Source organism: Dasypus novemcinctus, chromosome 25 (assembly GCF_030445035.2).
Source record: "Dasypus novemcinctus isolate mDasNov1 chromosome 25, mDasNov1.1.hap2, whole genome shotgun sequence".
Classification (NCBI taxonomy): Eukaryota; Metazoa; Chordata; class Mammalia; order Cingulata; family Dasypodidae; genus Dasypus; species Dasypus novemcinctus.
In genome coordinates, this window is record NC_080697.1 from 55,181,263 (window position 1) to 55,195,430 (window position 14,168).

Below are 14,168 nucleotides of genomic sequence, written 5' to 3' on the forward strand. Positions count from 1 at the left end.
CATCCATCACCATATATGGCTCTTACAGAGAAACTCATTAAAGGGTAAAGAAGATTATCCTTAGCAGAAGTAGAAATTCAGGCAAAGTAGGTACTAGAATAGATGCTAGATATTGGATAGGAAGAATTAACGTAATTAGCTACGTTTTCCTCTGTTTAGTGCTCAGGGCCTTTCTAGTGTTCCCTGGAGGGAGAGTCAGTCTGATTATGGTAGGCCTACGCTAGAGCAGCTAATTAAAAGTACCTGGCTACGATATGATTATTCTGAGATTGACTTTTGTAATAATGACCCAAATTTCCAGAATTATAATACCTGAAAGGATCAAATTATGTTTTCATCAAATATTATTCTAATTCTTGAAAAATTAATAGACCATGTGTCAACACATGTATACATACAGGATAAAATTTGACTTCTATCACTACCAATCCACTAAAATTTCAAGTCAAGGCAACATGTAACCTCCATTTTGCCAGGCAGATATACTGCTCAGTTCTTGGCCTTTCAGTGTCTTTCAACTTATTTGATCATTTCCTTCTCCTTGAAATGTTTTCTTCCCTGGGCATCTGTGTCACCACAATCTCCTTGTTTTTCCCTTTCCTTGTTGGCTGTTTCTTTACAGGAGCTGGAATATAAAAGGAGCATGAGTATGCAGGATGTGGATTTGATAGAGAATTTGATATAGAGAATGTTTTTAGAGTAATAGAGCTGATCCTAGTACATTCCTCAGTGAAAACATTTTTTCCTTTTGTTTTGGTAATAGTGATGGTTATTTCTAATTCATTTGTTACAACTCTGATTTTTTTCAAACTATACTATTTTTTTTTTCATCAAAATAGTACTTCCCTGCTTATCATCTTAACAACTTAGATTCTAATAATTACTTGTTCTTTCTGACTACCACAGGGTGATTTTGTAAAACTGTGGACTAAACAAAACTAGATGAGCTCCAAGAGCTCTAATGGCAAAGAAGGAAATGTTAATAATTTAATTTACAGATATTTCCCAGCCTGCTGTACCGTTCAGATTTTTGTTAAAGTTTGTGAATAAATTAAACTGCTTTGCCCTGGGGAGTTGTCAGATATGTGGTTGTGGGAATCTTTTTCTCTCTTTTCTTTCCCACACCAACCTTGCATTTTAAAAATTCTTCTGCAGGAAGATCCCATCGTACTATAGCTGCTCTTCCTTATGCAGCTAATTTTCCCAGGAGAGAAGCAGTAGAAAAATCAAGTCAAGTTTTTCTAGTCTGTTTTCATGTCATTTCTCTGGAGGGCTGCTCTTTACTATTAACTTCTCAGTAAATATTCTGATCAAGGGAAAAGGAAATAGTAGGAAATAAGAAGGGGAGGAAAACAAATGAACACTAATAGGGAAACTAATGAATATGTGATTCTTGTATATAAATTGAAATAGTTTCTCAGGAACTCTTAATAGTTTATCATTTATATCAAAGAGAATTGAAAATATATGTTCACACAAAACTTGTACATGAATATTCATAGCAGTATTATTCATAATAGCCCCAAACTGTAAGCAAATCGAATGCCTAACAACTAATGGATGGATAAATAAAACGTGGGATAGCCATACAATAAAGTATTAATTAACCACAAAAAGAAATGAGGTACTGACACATGCTACATGATGGATGAAATGCAAAACCATTATGCTGATTGAAAGTCAGGCACAGAAGGCCACATACTGTATGGTTCCGTTTATATGAAATGTCCAAAATAATCAAATCCAGCAGACAGTAGATCAGTGATACCCAGGGGCTGGAGGAATGGGGGGACTGCTAACAGGTACAGGATGTTTTTTTGGGGATAATGAACATGTTCTAGAATTTGATGGTAGTGATGGTTGTACCATTCTGTGAATACACTAAAAAAAAACCACAGTGAATTATACACTTTAAAATCGTGACTTTAGTATACATAGATTATATCTGAATTTTTAAAAAAAGTGTTCCAAGAAGCTAGATTATTTGGTTTGTTCTAAAAGTATCAGGCCAATATTTCATATTATGTAGACCACATCAAATCTTATAGGGTCACTTAGGTGATTTTCCCCTATGTGTCTAATTGAATAGAAATAGATGTAAAGGAATCATGGAATAAGAGTCATAAAATATGAATTGTACTCCTAAAACATCTTGAGTAACCATGGGCATGTCACATGTCAGAAGTTACATTTTGCTCTTGTCAGAGTATACTACATTAAAGGGACTTCAACAGGCTACCTAAGAGCTTGTAATGTAATTGTTTAATAAGTATATACGAAATGATTTTTGCATTAAATAGAAAAAGGCATGTGAATAATTTTTAAACTATAAAACCCTATAGATGTAAGGTTATGGCATTAATACATTCTGGTCTGTTTTTGGAAATTTAAACAAATACTGAATTTACTATCTTCTATTGTAGAGGTGTTTTGTTACTAAATTTATGGTTATACTGAATCACCTTCTTTTTCTAGGCCTTGCAGTATTGAAACATGTGCTCACACCAAGAGTAAAGGCAACTCATGTTGCTTTTGATTCCATGAAGAATTATTTAGATGCAATTTATGATGTTACAGTGGCTTATGAAGGGACTGTGGATAGTAAAGGACAGCGAAAAGAAGCACCGTCCATGACTGGTAAGTTTTATGTTTTCAGTTAAGTCTTTTATTTATGAATGTATAATACGTTTTTTTAAAAAATAGGCAGGTGTACTTACTCTACTCCATTTCTTTTATTTGAGATAGTTTTCAAGATGCTACTGTAATAAGTAGCAGTTGAAATTTCATTAGTCTTGATAAGTTTGGTAGTTACTGGCTGCCATAATAGTTTTCTGGCCTCACCCAATTTCATTAGCCCAGCTTCTTTCCAAAAATGGAAAGCTACATAAATTAAAGAAGCCTACGTAAGTTAAAGGAGAAAGTAAGCCGAGGGAACACTCCCCTGGCATTACTAAAGTGGTCAGTGCTTGTCTTTAATATGTATTTTTCATAAAATATTTTTGAAATTTAGTGTCATTGGCAAGAAAGAAGGTTATATGGCTTTTTATTCAAATATTTGCTAAGTTTTAAATACCTTTGAGATACTGTCTGTGTCTATGTATTAGATGTAACAGGAAAAAATAGATTTTTAAGTGGACAGAATATTTTTGTAAAACATAAAGGCAGAAATTTAGACCTGGGGAGAGGTAAGCAAGGAAGTATATGGAGTCCAAGTCTTTGAATTGCCCTTAAGAAGCAATAGCATTGCCTTTTCAAAGTGTCCACTCAATCTACGAGCAAGAAATCGAACCCGGCCAGGCTGAATTGACTTGATACTCTACCCTGGCAGCTATTTCGAGTTTGTCTCTTTCAAATTACGACCCACCAACACATTTACATTTACATCTTCTCTGAAAGCATTCCTCTGAATTTAATGTGCCTTGGAAATTTATAGAACAATATTCTTAGCAGCAGTTGTAACATTCACAGAAGCAAATGCTATTGAAGCATTTAGAGAAAGAATACCTGATCAACACTTTAGTATTTCTCTCAATGTATAAAATAGAATTATATCTTATGTTTTATTTCAGTAATCCGCTATTACAGATTTCATGTTCTAAATGTTATTTCAAAAAGAGGACATCTAGAGAACAATCAGGTTAGCCAAATAGCATCATTTAGCCTAACATTACGCACATGCTGTCAGATGCAGATGACACAGTGCTCTGTTAAATTATCTAATACTATAGTGGGTGTGTTCTTTAGGTATCATGGATTTTTCCAGAGTACAGTTATAGTTGTAAGATAATTATTCCGTAGTGATCACATAAGGCTCACACAAGTTTTAGAAGAAAAACTTATCAAATTAAGATGACCAGTAACTCAAAAGAAAAATGTGTAAAGGATATGAATAGAAAAAAAATGTCAACCTCATTTATAATAGTAAAAATGCAAATGGAAAAGTACAGCGAGTTGCCCATTCTTTGCCTATTACACTGACAGAAATCCAAAAGCTTGATAATAGTCTCTGTGGGTAAGATGAAAGTGTAATAGGTACTTCTATACTTTGCTGTTAGGAGCACAACATAGTACAGCTTCTGTAGAAGGTCTGTTGGCAATGTCTTCTCAAATTTACAAACGCGTTTACATTTTAGGTTAGTATTCCTGCTTCTGAGACATTATTCTACCTTCATATCTGTGTACATAGCAAATGACATTTGTACAGCCAATCTCATTCACAATAGTTATGTCCTAAAAAAGTCACTGTGAACTGAATTTGTGAATACTCAACAGCTGCCCCTAATGGAAATCCAAGGTTAGGGTCCTGCAAGCCTCTGATCACATTTCTATCAACCGATCACTATATCACCCTGTTTTATGTGTTTCTGTTTAAGGGCACCTTATTAATAGATATTCCTTATTCATTAACATTGAGAACATTGCCAGTAGCCCGAAGGAAGCTCATCTAACATCTGTTTGCTTCTGAGGTTTATCACAACTTTCTTGTACTTGTGAACACTAGACATTTCAGCATAGGCCTGGGCCATTTTAAACAGCAAAATCACCAACAAAAAGCACAAAAATGCAAAAACTGTAGCCCTCCATGTACTGCGCAAAGCACACCATGTGCAGTCTGAGAGCAGAAGCAAGAAGCCGAGCGTTGTGGTGCTCGCCGTCAGCGGGGAGTGTGTGTGTGGGAGGGTTCAGACTTCCTGCCTCTCTGCACATGTCTGCACATGGCTGTAAAAGCTCTTCTGGTCTTGAATTTGGAGTTAAAAATAAATTTTAATGAGTAGGCAAATTCGTAAATAGGAATCTGCAGATTATGAAGCTCGTCTATGCATTTTTAAGTAATATTTTCCATATATAAAAGTAGTGTATATTTGGGGGAAAATTACTGGTAACCCAAGAGAAGAAGGAAGAAACTTCACATGCTCATCTGTTCAGGTACAACCCCAGTTCTCAGAATCCTCTTTTTTTATGTTTGATGTTGGAGTTTGCATGTGCCTTCATCTATCTACAAAATGAGGTTATATGTGTGTATTGCTTTCTTTTTTCCTTTTTTTTAAAGATTTATTTCTCTCTCTCCCATCCCCCCCTCCCCCCCCCACTTCTGTTGTTGTCAGTGGCATGGAAATCTGTGTTTCTTTTTGTTGCGTCATCTTGCTGTGTCAGCTCTAGTGTGTGCAGCGCCATTCCTGGGCAGGCTGCACTTTCTTTTGCGCTGGGCAGCTCTCCTTACGGGGCGCACTCCTTGCGCGTGGGGCTCCCCTACGTGGGGGACACCCCTGCATGGCAGGGTACTCCTTGCATGCATCAGCACTGTGCATGAGCCAGCTCCACATGGGTCAAGGAGGCTGGGGTTTGAACCACAGACCTCCCATGTGGTAGATGGATGCCCTAACCACTGGACCGAGTCCACTTCCCTGTATTGCTTTCTTTATAACCTGATTTTTTGCTTAATAGTATGTCTTGAACACCTTTACATGTCAGTATATACACTTCAGTAATAGTATTCAGTGATAAGAATGTATAAGAATTTATCTCCCTAGTTTTCTACTATTGTATTTAGCTCTCCTCCCCCCCCCCCCCCCAATGTAACGTACAGGTTATATTTCTGGCGGTCAGTCTTATGGGAGCCAAATGAGAAGAAGGTTGTGGAAGGCCTCAAGATTCAGCATGTAGGCTTTCTATACCCCCTTGCAGAATGCTCCCTTTCTCTCCTGCCTCCAACTTTCTGGCCTCCTAGGGTACAGAGCAAATGTGACTCAGTTTCTCCAAAGAGGCCTTGTGACATGTGGGTATACTTTGAAAGACTTTGTATTATTTTGTCATATCATTACCCTGTCATATCAATATACCTTGGTGTTCTAGTTAGAAGAAAATACATATCTTATTTAGAATACTTTACCCTATATAATGATGGGACATTTTCCCTGTAAAATTATGGACCTTTTGAGTGTCACTTAACACTTGGCCATTTCTGGGTCACCTGGTGACACCTGTGTAAGAAGTCTGTTTGGGAGCGTAAGTGCAGGGCTGTGGCTGCTTGCGCTCCACCTGCACACGCTGGGTCTTGTCTACCTGAGCCTTAGTTTGTGGCTTCATTATTTCAAAGAGATAATGGTAATAGTACTTGCCTATGTAGAATTGCGAAGGTCAGTGATACAATTTACACAAAAGTATATTACAAGCACCAAAGTACCATGTAAGTTTTAGGGAAAGAAAAACCTAAGCACCCATGTGATTTTCAGAGTCCCTTTCTCATGTTGCAAATGCATGTTGTTACCGCTCAAGCTTGTGTCTTGTTAGAGGCATTGCTGGCACGTTATAAGCCCTTCATTTCTAGTATTTGAAATGCAGTCTGTTGTGTTTTCCTTACACTCTACAGTTTGCATCAGTGCTTTAGATAACAAGGATAAAATATATTGTCAACTGAATGACCACTTAATTATGGAAATGTTGAGTAGAAGTATAGATAATCAAGTGAAAATAGAAAATTAGTGCTGGGGATTTGTGTTTTTATATATGAGAAATATTATAGTAAGAATAGGGTGTGGTAAGTAATTTGAGGCCAAAAAATTATGACTGATTGACTATAATGTTTAAAATGGGAAGGATCAGAAAAGAAAGGAGTACCAGTGACTAGAAAGCCATGGGTAAGTCCTAGAGGAGAGGAAATAGCTCTCCTAAGTTTGTAACAGCTGTGTCACAGTCAGTGACAAGAACGTTGTGTGTCAAATTCAGGAACTGAGGAAAACGTGCCTCAATGTGCGCAGTTTTTTTGCCAGATCCAGAGATAAATGGTAAAGCCCGTCTGCCCTCAGGTGACTCACGGTCTAGTAGATAACACAGCAGTAACACTGGGTGACAGTGATGGGCCTGGGAATGGAGACGGTAACACTGTGACGGTGATGGGCCCGAGAGTGGAGACGGTAACACTGTGACGGTGATGGGCCCGGGAGTGGAGACGGTAACACTGTGACGGTGATGGGCCCGGGAGTGGAGACGGTAACACTGACAGTGATGGGCCCGGGAGTGGAGACGGTAACACTGTGACGGTGATGGGCCCGGGAGTGGAGACGGTAGCACTGTGACGGTGATGGGCCCGGGAGTGGAGACGGTAGCACTGTGACGGTGATGGGCCCGGGAGTGGAGACGGTAACACTGACAGTGATGGGCCCGGGAGTGGAGACGGTAACACTGTGACGGTGATGATGGGCCCGGGAGTGGAGACGGTAGCACTGTGACGGTGATGGGCCCGGGAGTGGAGACGGTAGCACTGTGACGGTGATGGGCCCGGGAGTGGAGACGGTAGCACTGTGACGGTGATGGGCCCGGGAGTGGAGACGGTAGCACTGACAGTGATGGGCCCGGGAGTGGAGACGGTAGCTCTGACAGTGATGGGCCTGGGAGTGGAGACTGCTGCATGGAGAGTCTGGGGTGGCAGTGCCACGGCTGTAGGCTGCGCTCACAGGGCTGTGCGTGTGCTGGTGGTGGAGTCCCCTTCCTGTTCCTGTGCTGCCTGTAGACTCAGAAGGGCCCCTGAGGAGAGGAACATGCTCTTCTACTGATGTAAGTTAGTGACTTCTGGAACTGGGTACACTTGGAAATTACAAAGTGCTCTTCTACTTCAGCTTGAAATATTTTTTTTTTCCTAACTTATTTTTTTGACTATGGAAAGAATCTACAGTTTTCATCAACTTTTACCTTTTTGCCTTATTTTTATTTTAAGTCCATTATATAATCATTAGTTCTAAAATAGTAAAAAATGAATTATTTTTGTTCTTTGTTAGAATTTCTCTGCAAAGAATGTCCAAAAATTCATATTCACATTGATCGTATAGACAAAAAAGATGTACCAGAAGAACAAGCATATATGAGAAGATGGCTTCATGAACGTTTTGAAATAAAAGATAAGTGAGTAACAGTTCTGGCACTTCAAAAGCTTTTGTGCAGCTGAATTTCACTGTAGTAAAGAGTTTGAAACTAGTTTAAGCATTTGTATTATCTTAGTAATGCTCTTCATAAACTCAGGTCAAATCTTATCCCATATATAATCTGCCCATGTTTAAAATTTTACTTTTGCAAGTCACTGTAAAAGGTCTTGTTATGGTAGGCTTACTTATTGTATTTTCTTTTATAGTATTTCCTAGCCTAGGTTATGTTACGATTCTGTTATGTTACGATTGGAAAAAGCAAAAAAAAAAAAAAGCCCCCAAATGGCTTCCCAGGGCGGAGGGAGTGGGCTGTGGGTGGAGCCCGGCTCCTGCTGCTACGAGCGGCACGGCAAGAGTCTGGGAATAAAGGGCTGTCTTATGTGTGTTTGGATGATGCAGGTGTATTTGTTGGAAGAGAAGGGGGCAATTGACATTTTTACTGCCAAAATGACTCTTTTCTGTTAGTGTTTTTGGGCCTAAAGAGTCTCTGGAATTGGCCTTAAGTTTGCCAAGCTAATAATATCACTTGGGAGCAAACAACAATGTTGACCCTTGCTGACAGTTACTTGTAAGAAAATTATGAGCATGTTCAGATGCCTCCTAAGCGAGGGACATAGTAAGGGGTCAACTGAGAATGACATGCCACTTAGTAAGGAGAGAACCTTGAAGCAGAAGACGACATCAGTAGAGTATATTAATATCTCACTGATTTAATTCAAGTAAAATTAGAAATTTTAGAATTTTTTTTAGGAAAATAAAAGTGGGTCTAAGGTCTAGAAATGATATTTAGAAATTGAATTTTATTACCTGAAAATGTTTTTTTGGATGTGAAAATTTGAGGATGTACCATTCATTTACCTTTTGTTTTGCTATCTCTGAAAGGTTTATCCTTTCTGGTGTATATTCTATTTTTTGAAAGACATGTTTGAAACATCTAAAATTTTATCCTCTTTTTGAAAAAATGGATCTGTTAGTTACAGGATGCATTATTTACTAAGTCCACATTGAAAATTACAGGATTTGGAAAGACTTAATAATTCCAAAGTTATATTTATATTCAGAAAATATAGCTAGGTGTTTTATTCTCCTAATATGGTTCCTCTGAGGAGACTGCCATCGTTTTTCCTTTCCTTGTTTTATCATAGTGAAGTATTTATTAATCCTTCCAGATTAACAAGTGAAAACTATTGAAAGTCTAATAGATGAAAATGAAATAAACTTTATTTTAAATTTATTTTATTTCATTGACTCAATTGTATATGGCATAGTTAATTAACCCAGCCATTTTAGGGCAATTTGGTCATGGGAGAAATTTAAAAAGTCATATCTATGTGTATTGACATCAAAATCTGTTCTCAGAAAAAGACCAAACCTCACTATTACATTTATTTTGTTACATGTGTATATATGAGTTTGGATAAATCTGCACATTTTAAAACAGTAGTTACTGCTAGGGAATGTAATTTCTAAGGCAACAGAAGGACTCTCCCTTTCTACACTTTGGCATTTGAGATTTTTATTTTAAATATTTTCTGCTAGTATAATTTCACTTTCTTAATAAGAGGGGAAAAGAAGATAACTATGCCATTTTTTCTTTTACAATTCCATGTGAATAAGGGCTTTGGGGGGAAACCCTGATATAAAAATTGCTAATCTTGCCTTTGATTTCTAATAGAATAACAGAATGGAGGCTGTAGGAAGGAAGAGTAAGGATTGGGGAAGCTGGCAGAGAAGCTAAGATGGGTCAGATCACTGCAACGTTTTATAGACCTAAAGTTTAAAAACAAAAACTTCCCCATAGAATGACTCAAAACCATTGGTTTTTAATTATCACATATACCACAATTCATGTCTGCCAATTATAGAGCATAGGAAAGATGTTTTAAAGATCTAGACTCCTCTTAAACCAAGTCTCTGGATGTTTCCTTATTATAACATCCTTATTTTTGAACGACCTATGATTTTCCTGGCACATGATAGGCACCCGTTAGATACCTGTTGAATTGAAATATTGAAATGGCTAAAACTGAAACTTTAAATTTTATTTTTTATTTTGGCCATAGGTTGCTTATAGAATTCTATGATTCACTGGATCCAGAAAGAAGAAACAAATTTCCTGGGAAAAGTGTTAATTCCAAACTAAGTCTCAAGAAGACTTTACCATCATTGTTGCTCTTAAGTGGTTTGACTGCTAGCATGCTTATGACAGAGGCTGGAAGGAAACTCTATGTGAAAACGTGGATCTATGGAACCGTCATTGGCTGCTTATGGGTTAGCATTAAAGCTTGAACAAGGAGCGGTCTCCAGTCACTGGGAAGTGCTACATTGTCTGTTTTTGGTGACTGCACGTTACTTCAGATTGTTCCTGAATTTAATAAGTGTAAATAAAAGCCTTGTTGATTGAACTTTGGATAAAATAGAATTTGTGACTAAGGCCTGTATGCAGTGGGTCTTGGACAAGCATATGGTCTTACAAGTTTTATAACTGAAATTGCTGGAAAGGTAAAAACTAAATGGAGTTTATGCTATACTTTGCAGTATATTTCACTGTGTTTGTTATTTTCAATATTTTTTGCAACTTGACTGGTCCCAAACTCTTATCAATAAGCATTTAGTATCTTGCAACTATGTAATATTCTGCTTTTTGCTTAGTTTCTCCAAGTCAATCAAAGAAATTGTATTTAAGTATCAAGCTGTTTGAGGAAAGGGGTGGTAAGCAGTGTTCATGTGAAGGAAACTCTATATTTAGAGCATGTTTTTACTATATTGTGTTATTAGCTGATTTCATTTTATATTTGCAGAATAATGAACATTTCTAATTTATTAAAACAGCTTAATTTGCACACCCTCTACTCTACACAAAAAAAGTATAAAATGAGAATTACATTTAAGTTAAAATTGTGACTCTAATTCATTATTGCAGAATTTTAAATTGCCCAGCATTTTGAAGATTTTCGCTATGTTCTTAGTGCTTTGCAACATCTGTGCCATAAGTACTTAACATTAAGGGTTCCTGTTGTTTTAGGTTATGTATATATATCTCTCTCTAAATAATCAGTGTGAACTCTATTGGACACTGAGTCCAGAGACATTTGAGGTACCAGGAGCCTTTCAAAACATACCAACTAGATTAGCATGTGCCTTTTGTCTATTATTCCGATTTAGCAAAATATTTAATCCAAAAATATCATTTCAGTTATCATGGTAGATTTCTGCAATGCTGTAGTTCCTTTCCTTTGGATTAAATTAAGTGGTGCTGCTCAGTGGCTTGCACAGTAGACTTGCAGTGAAGCAATGCATCGCTAACCAGTATTTGTCTAAAGTTGAACTCTTTAAGATCTTAAAGTTTCACCAGCTACTGCAAAGGCATTTTGTGTTCCATGTCAAGAAATTCACATCTTCAAGTCAGTGAAATACAGATACAGTTCACTGGGACTACATGATTACCATGCATCACCTCAAAACAAGAGCTATGTTCAAGCACCAGAATACACAATTTTTAGTCATAGAATGATGTATCCCATGGAAGAAGAGCTTTTAAAATTTTTTTTATTTTTTATTTTTAAAATGTGTGATCTGAGCTTATTTTATAATTTAAACTTTAAGATAGCATTTCTGCTTACTGCTCACAATTGTTATATTAGTAACACAGATTAAATACACCAATTGAATCATGATAAAGTGAAAAAAATAATGAAGGGAAGTTTTGTCTGTGTTATACTGCTTCTCCAAAACCAGAGTAACTATTTCAAGCAGCAGCTTTGAAGAGCTGTGGGTATGAATTATTATGTACATATTCTTATGTATAGTATACACACATCTCCACAGGTGACAGTTGGTTTTGTTATGAATGGGGATATAAGTAAAGCTTCTGAAAAGTGCTCTCATGCCAAATTGTAACTTCCTCTTACTGTAAAGTGAAATTAAGATAAATACCATATCTTTGTTAAATATAATTTTTTAACAGTCCTAAAATTAGAATCTATTTCTAACTAGATCAAAGTGAATGTAAATTTTGTTACTTATTTGATCATGAGTATGTTCATGAGTATGCTCTCGCTTAAGTTTTAAGAAGCCGTGTCCTTGCAACTGAGGGTCCTAAGTGATTTTTCGACGGCAGAGTGAGCTGCATTCAGAGCACCTTGGCCTGGCGTTCCTTCTGACTCTCCTGATGCTCTTTTCACACAGGGTCCATACACATATGTTTGTTTAAAAAAAAATTGTATCGAGATCTTTGGGAAGCTAGAAACTTTTCATTAACCTGCATTCATTTTGTCTTGAATTATTGTTTTCTAAAGGTCAGAGCCCTGAGCCTGTCTATAATTCTTTTCCACATGTCATTTAAGCTTTTGTTTGTATTAGTGTTTTATTTACAGCTTAGTTATTACTTAGCTTTTCTTTATCACAATGCCATCGATGTGTGTGCTTTCATGTCTTTTTTAGAAAAAGGGTGTGTTTGGATGAAAGTTTAAAAAAATAAAATCTTTCACTGTCTCTAATGTCTGTGCTGTTTAACATTTTGCGAACCAGAAATTCTCAAGTTCCATGGCTGGCCCTGCCTTCTAAATTTACAAGACCATAATATTTTTCGTTAGGTATTGAGCAAGTTTTTTAAATACATTAAAATAATTTTGAAGTAGTATATTTGGTTATATAAAGTCATCTATATAATTTAAGAGATGCATGGCACGTCTTAATTGGTTGGCAATTTTATAATCATTAGGATAGCTGTAATCAAATATCAGATACCCAAAACTGGCCATTTTGTGAGTTGAAGTGTCAGTCTGATTAATCCTTACATTATACATACTAGCACTTTCTTTCATAAATTTCATTTTCATGTGATTTTTTCGTGTAGAATGGTACCAATTTTCCTTTATATCCAAATTAAATATTCCTTTGTAATGTTGTGTAGTTTATAATTACATTTTCTGAATAGTTCTTTGTTAATCAATGACCTAAATAGATTGACCATCAAGTATAGACACAAAGTAACTGCTAGATATATATCCATATTTTCACATTTGAGACGATGAAGAAATGTCTATCGAAGTATTTGTGTGTACAAGTATATAGTAAAAATTTAACCGTAGTAATAGTTCTTGAATTATTAGATTGGGAAAATTATTTGCTTGGCAGTATTAATATATCCCAGCTATCACTTTGTAGTAAATTATATCTTTGCTTATTAGTAGTATTTTTGAGGGTTGGGCCAGTTTTTATTATGAATACCACATACTTTTAGATTAAAAATGGGCTAATTTGGAATATTATATTACAGTTTAGTTTAATTGGCATCATCTACAAACTAACCCAGGCATTAGAATGTAAATCAGTACTTTGGTCAAACATTCATTGTATGGGTGAAATAACCATGTAATTAGCTAGGTTTTTACTTTTTATTCAGGTATTCCTCACATTTTCACTTGACATCTTTTCCAATGTGTGTCTGATAAAGTGAATCCATCACTGAGCATTTGGGGAGTCATTTTTTAGTTGTCCTTGTGGTCAAAGGGACAAATATCTGGTTATTATATTATACTGGGCAGGAAAATGAGTTCTTCTCAGAAACCCAAGCCAAACTGAAAGTAACTGCTTTTAATATATTGAAGAAACTCTGACCTGTGAGGTGTAGACTTTTAATAAGTGTCTTTTGATGGTGATGATACAGGTCAGTTACTCCATCTGAATTATGGATTTTATATGTGAAATGTAAGACATGTACGACCATTTTTATAAATCTTCATGTCTAAAAAAAAATGAAGATGCTACTGATGTTCTTTCTCTGTCCAGAAGTTGAGAATATTTGGCTAACAGCTCTTCCCTTATAATATTTTCAGAATAAATTCTAACATATTCTTGGGTTTATTGGTGCTTCATTAATTCAGCTTAAAAGGAAAAACGGAGCATATGAATCCCAAAAGTTAGAGAAAGATCTATTTGGTGATAGTTATTTTGTGTATATTGTGATAAAACCATATATATGTGATATTTCCAAATATAGCTACAAAATATTCATATTATTTTAAAAATTCATTTTGTTTGGATACCACCTAAGACTTACTGTTTACTATATGCCAGGCACCGTGCTAAAGTAGGCTCATGGGCATTATCTCATTCAATGCTCGTAATAAACCCATGCGGGATTATCTTGAGAATAATGACTGCCAGGTTTTGAATCTTGGTTCTACCATTTGCTAGCTGTTTGTCATTGGGCAAGTTATTTAAGCTTTCCATGGCCCAGTTTTC

At 36.3% G+C, this 14,168-nt stretch overlaps 1 protein-coding gene across 1 annotated transcript in view; it reads left to right on the forward strand.

The window, feature by feature from the left end:
- Window positions 1–12,413, forward strand: part of AGPAT5 (1-acylglycerol-3-phosphate O-acyltransferase 5) — a 71,626-nt gene extending 59,213 nt beyond the window's left edge. The window contains exons 6-8 of the mRNA XM_004472355.5: window positions 2,476–2,637; window positions 7,776–7,899; window positions 9,983–12,413. Coding sequence (XP_004472412.1) covers window positions 2,476–2,637; window positions 7,776–7,899; window positions 9,983–10,208 — 512 coding nt within the window. The 3' untranslated portion in view covers window positions 10,209–12,413. The remainder of the gene's footprint in view (window positions 1–2,475; window positions 2,638–7,775; window positions 7,900–9,982) is intronic.
- The last annotated feature ends 1,755 nt before the right edge of the window (window positions 12,414–14,168 follow it).